This window comes from Antrostomus carolinensis, unplaced genomic scaffold (genome assembly GCF_000700745.2).
Source record: "Antrostomus carolinensis isolate BGI_N321 unplaced genomic scaffold, ASM70074v2 scaffold17057, whole genome shotgun sequence".
In the NCBI taxonomy this organism is placed as follows: Eukaryota; Metazoa; Chordata; class Aves; order Caprimulgiformes; family Caprimulgidae; genus Antrostomus; species Antrostomus carolinensis.
This window is the reverse complement of record NW_010329630.1, coordinates 1-6108: the sequence shown is the minus strand read 5'-3', so window position 1 is coordinate 6108 and position 6108 is coordinate 1. Positions and strand designations below refer to the sequence as shown.

Sequence of the window (6108 nt, the reverse complement as noted above, 5' to 3'; positions counted from 1 at the left end):
GAAACCAAAACTAAATTAAAACGTAATCCTAAATTGAGGTAGCACATTTAACCAAGTTTCTTTCCAAGAACTTTGAAAGAAACTGAAGAATTTTAAGATCAATGTCTCGGTCAGCAAGCATTGAAACCTTTAGTGACTGATGTGTTCTTTCCTCTCCATTTGAGCATTTCAGGAGCTTGGAAGTGCTCATTTAAGTCTTCCTTTTTTCCGCAAAAAACACTGTTTAGTCCATGCACCTTTAGGTCCTGTGGCATCTATTGCAACATCAATAATGGAATCTGGAGTCATCCACCTCAGGAACGCCAAGAAAAGGAAGTTCAGAACAGCAAAAAGAGCAAAAATACACCCAGTCACTGGGCCACAGTGAGACATTAGCCTGTTAAGTCGCTCATCCATTGGTAAAACCACTTCATCCGCAACCCTGTCATACACCTAAAAGGAGAAGAGACAGAAAGTAAGATCTTAAAATGATGTTGCTCCTAGCTCAAAAGTCAGGCAGTACTTTGCTGTCAGTGTCCAAAATAAATTACCTATTCCCAACTACTAGATGGGACAAATATAACCTCAAAAAAAGCTTTGCAGATTTAAAATATTGATTTTCGAGTACTGTTCTAGAAATTTCATTAATTTATTTAAGGCAAAAAAAGGAAAAAAAAAGTTTTATTTTTTTGACAGACCTCAAGAGTATTTCATTAAATACAAAGGCTGCATAATTTGTCTCTCATGTAATGTTATATAGAGAGGGTTGGGTTTTTTTAATTAACTGAATGGGTTCTAAAGTCATATTCACACCCGTCACAGGAAAAGAGTCTGAACATTCAATTACTAGATTTTCAACACAAAGATGGATGAACTCATATATGAGTGGGCAGTCTTCCAAATCTCTATATCTGAACAATCAAGCAAATCATAATAGGATACTGACTTTTATTTAAAGAAACATTAGTAATTCCTAGTAAAATTCTTAAAATTCAATGAAAGTGAAAAGCAAATACATGCTACTAGTGACTTAATATACATGTTAACCACAATCACTAAAAGAAAAAAAAGTATATAGTCCTGTGTTTCATAGAACAGAAACTTAAACACCTGCTACACACAACTCAAAAAAAGACTTAAAGGGTACAGAGCTTTTTTCCTCGAGAACATTACAGACTTCATCCTACAGGTAACTTAACAGTGAGCTAACAACTGTCTTTTGTAAAACAGAAGTTCCATGCGTACCTCTTCCAATTATACTAATATTTTCCTTCACAGAGGTGCGGGTTTTGGGGTTTTTTGTGTGTTTTGGGTTTTTTTAAAGAAAGGGCTACAAAGGAAACTGAAATCTAGACTACTATAAAAACTTTGCACATGAAATCTTGCTTGCAGTTACAAAATCATAAAATGAATTTTACTGACAGTACTTGAAAATGATAAAATAAACTTGGTGTACATGATACTTCAAGGATACTTGTAAGAGACATATACCTGAGCACACTGCAATGTAATTATGAGGCACATGATTCAGCTGCTCTCGTCTAAAACACGGGGGCTGAAGTCAGAAGCAACATATCTTCACAGGCATTTATAACATTATTGCAGTGAACCTTCTTCATTAATGGCAGAGATTTTACACTGCAGCACAGTTCTAATTCTGAAGTACAATTTCAAAAGTGTGATAATTTATTTTCATCACATCCGTAACTTATGTAATTTCAGCTACGTTCAGCCTACCACCATTAAACAACCTCTCATAATTTTAAACCACTTGTTAGCATGTGGCAGACAAGACTTCACCATGAACTCTGTCTTTTCCTTTCATACATGTTATACAGCATGTTTTCCAGTTATGCCCAAAAAATTAATTAATACAGAGACTGGAAAAAAGATATCTGAGTATAAATGTAATTAAAAGTCTAGGCTGTTCTTCAGAATATTTATAAGCAGTTATAGCATAGAAAAAAATGGAAATAGAAAAAAACACCTATGTAGGAAAGTATGCTGGGGAAAAAAAAGTGTTTTCTGAACCTTTCTAAACCATGTGTGTTTGACAGTAAACACACTAAAAATTATACTAAAAGATTACACAGAGAACATACATAGTAGTGTTTCAAAGAAGCAGCTGTTTCAGAAATGTACTTTAAAAGAATTAAAAATAAGTGTTTATACATACTTTCTCAGTTCTCTCTGCTACATTCCTCCATGTATAAAATGTCTTTACTTTATTATGAACACTTTCTGGAGATGGTAGTGTTCCTGATCTGAGCTGGGCAATAGCTTTTTCTAATCCATCACACAAAGATTTCACAGAGGGTTCACATAAAATAATGAGATTTTCTGGAAGCACCTCAGGAATCCCGCCAACTCTGGTACTCACCACCTTTGAAAGAAACAAAAGAAATAGCACATATACTGCATAGCAATAAAGTAGAGTGATGGCACTGCTATTACACTGTTCAGATGCAACACTTAAGATGAATAGGAAAAAAAAAAATACAATGAGTGGTTGCCATGAAGCCAAAGACCGTTATCAAGCTTTGGGAATTTTACTGGTACACAAACTAAAGGTCCAGGCCCTAGAAAAGGCCTAACATAGCAGATCGCCTTTAACAATGTTCAGGATGATTCTTCAGTGGCATGGTAAGACAGAAGACTCAGGCTAATGAGTGGTTTACGAGACATCTTTTCTAAAGCTGATTGTCACAGTACACAACTAAATCTGCTAACCAGATTTTGGGCTTTCTCTCCATAGTCCCTCATGATAACCATTACCTCTACTTGGAGAGGACAGTTTTACCACATCCACCTTCAGCTGATCCTTTCTGGGATACTGAATATTTACAATAACTTCTTAGAAGTTCAATAATTTTAATCTGAATTATTATTTTTAAAGGGAAATCAGAAACTATAAAGACTCGCGTTAAGGAATCATCTCTAAACAGCAGGCAACAATAAGAAAACTGCGGAAATTCCCAAACTTTAGAGAGGAAAACAGATGACAGGGGGGTAACAGCCACAACTAGGTAGTAGCTACTATCAAAAGATACTGGAAGTAAAAGAAGTCCCTCACATTTTCTATACTTCTTGTAAATTAGACACTTCCATCAGTCTGTATTTTAAAAAAATTTCTTTCAATTTTAATGTGAGAATCTCATTTTTTATATATATCTGTTGATTTAACTTATTAGAGTTGTCAATTTGAGTTGTAAATTAGCCAGAAAGGGCTTTTACTCCTTTCTCTCTCTCTCCTTCTTATCCTGAATCCCAACATGGTAAGGCCAATACATCCTCAGTGAATATACAAAAACGAATGACAGTGCTTGGTGCAGGAATAAAAAGGTTCCAATTCACTAGTTTAGTCTGGTAATTCAGTATTCCTGACTGACCACAGTCAAACCACGATCAGGAACCATTTTTCTGCAACTCCTCTTAAAGCAGCATCAAAGTAAACCTTCACAAACATGAACTACCCCAAAACTCTGTAAAGGAGTACATACAAAACAGCATTTTGGAGAGGTAGTCTGGTTAGTTCAAAGAACTGAGAGTTAGCAGATCTACATGTTATTCCCAATTCTGCTGCACAAGTTTCTTCTGGGAGCTTAAGTAGTTTTGGTTAACCCTCCTGTCTCAGCTTCCAGGTGATCTGCAAATGGGGATAATAATTGCTCACCTTTGTAAGACAGAGCCTCAGATGAAATCAAATGTTATAAGCATATATTATTTAATCATGAACTTTGTTTAAATCAGATACATGCATTCTAGATTTTTTACCTGTAAACCACAGCTTGCTGCTTCCACAATTGCCATACAAAAGGCCTCAGTGAGGGAAGTGTTGAGAAAAATGTGCCCTTGGACTAGAACATTTCTAACATCCTGGTGTTCCAAGGCCCCTAGGAGACGTACTCTGCAGATAAGGAAAAAAAAAAAAATTAGATAAACACTAGATTTGGAATGCAATAATGCTGTATGTTACACATTCTGAAAAATGTACCAATGGTTCACACTTATATAGTGAGAGAAGGAACACAGATGCGTTTGTTCCACTTTCTCTAGTTTTTTCCAGGAATAACGAAATAGAAGACACTGTTTCTTATTCTCACATTAAAAGAAAATTCTGAAAATAAAGTTAGGAGAAGCTGCTCTGCTTATTTTAATAGCAACTGCCTTCAAAACATTGCTACTGAGCTTTCTAGTTCTGTAAGAAAACATGGCTTCACACAGTTAATTATCAAGATTTCTCACCCTTCCTTTGTTTAGATGCATTATCTGAATTTTCAGTGTGAGGTCTGATCAATCTCAAAGTCTGGGGTGTGGGGGGAAAAGTATTTAGGAAACAATGATCAGGACCTATTATTTTGAAGAGATACTGGGAAGCAGAAAGTGGTGAAATAAGAATGATACTAACAACTAACTTACGTCCATTCATAAGGATCACTGACTGAACTACAGAACAGGCAACAGAAAATAGAGAAAAGGAAATGGAAAATTAAGAACCTTGTCCTTGCCACATAAAACTGTCTTTGAACAACAAGAAAACAAAGAAATAGACAAAGGCATGCACATCACAAAAACATTTCGGTAACACAGTAGCACCAAAGGAACACCTTTGTAGTACCATAAAAACCCACACTAGATAAGCACTGCCCTGAAAAGTTTCATACTGAAATAATAAAATAAATTACTAGCAGTTATCCCCAAAAGCAGCAGTGACACAAACTAGCTGTCCAACACCTTATGCCATATGGTAACATGTGATCCAAGCGTCAACAGTTTCAGAGAAGAATATGATAAACTTAGGTCTAAGTCAGCTTTTCTTTGACTTGAGTGAAGGTTCATACAGGGTCTGTTTCTCTGAATTAACTTGCACAATCACAGTCCTATTCTTTAAGTCTTCAGTTAGTGTCTGGTCTATCTGCCTCGCCTTCAATAGCTCTCATCTTCTCCAGTCTCAAGTTTTTGGGGTTTGGGTATTTTCAGGGGGAGGTTGGCAGGCATAAAGGGTGTTGCTGTTGTTTCCCCCACCCCAAAGTACATTGAAGGGTCATAGACATGCACAGAACAAACCTGTCATGTAGCTGGTATCTTTCCCGGACTTCTTCCAGTACGATTCGTTTTGGTCCTTCTCCTCCAACTAAGAAATGTAACTCTGGGTATTTCTGACAGAGCTCAGGAATTATACCACTAAGCAAATCTATACCTAAGAGTACAAAATTTAGGGCAAGCCATTATTGTATTTGATTTTAGAACTTATCATGATGATGTAGCCTATTGCTACAACTCTATTGAAGAGAAGAAAAAAAAAAAAGTCTCTTGAAGATAATTACACTGCTGAACACAAAATTCTAAAAATAAGACAATTTTTGATGCATTAGGAGACAAATATGGAAAAAAAATAACTTAAGTTGCTGTTGCTTGATTAAATAATAAAAAAAGTTAATACATTTTCACAGAATATATAGATTAGGGCCTAAATAATATCCCCAGGGTAAGCCAAACCTTCCATTTTACAAATTTCCATTTTCACTATCTTCAATATTAAAAAAGAAATACAGCTCTGAATCCAACATGTGCAAACTGAAATGAACATTTCTTCTTCTCGAAGGCACAAACGCCAAAGCTCAGAACCGCTACCTTACAACTCCCATTTAACAGCTAATCCATACCACAGACACAGCGTAAGCGGTACCCAGCCAAGACCCTTCTTACTATGCTCTAAAGAAAAAAATAACCAAAGTAACCTTACATTTTAGCCCCCATTACCTTTTCTGTAAACCAGTCTGCTGACAACAACAATTGTTATTGTCCTGTCGTCCCTCCGCGACGGGTCGGGAGTGAAGTCGGTGGGATCGACAGCGTTGGGGATGACAGAGACGATCTGAGGGTCCAGAGCTGCTCGCAGCACCGTGTTTTCCTTGCTCGTGTAGGAGACACAGATGATGTGGTTCGTATCGCACAGGGACACCGTCAGGAGTTTGTTGGTAAGCACCGAGCTGACATCCGCAAACCCGAAGAGGGAGTGGTCGGTGAACACCGTCCGCAGCCCCATGGTCTTGGCGTGGAAGAGGGCGTCATGGGCCATGGCGGAGAAGGAGCTGTGAGCGTGGACGATGGTGACCCTCTCCCGCA

The 6108-nt window shown here is 37.2% G+C and overlaps 1 protein-coding gene across 1 annotated transcript; it reads right to left on the bottom strand.

The window, feature by feature from the left end:
- Nucleotides 1–6103, bottom strand: PIGA (phosphatidylinositol glycan anchor biosynthesis class A; the record flags this gene model as incomplete). Its single annotated transcript, XM_010172646.2, has 5 exons — nt 1–432; nt 2156–2362; nt 3754–3886; nt 5047–5179; nt 5743–6103. Coding segments are annotated over 5 exons (1080 nt in total), but the record flags the coding sequence as incomplete, so codon positions are not given.
- Between the last annotated feature and the right edge of the window lie 5 nt (nt 6104–6108).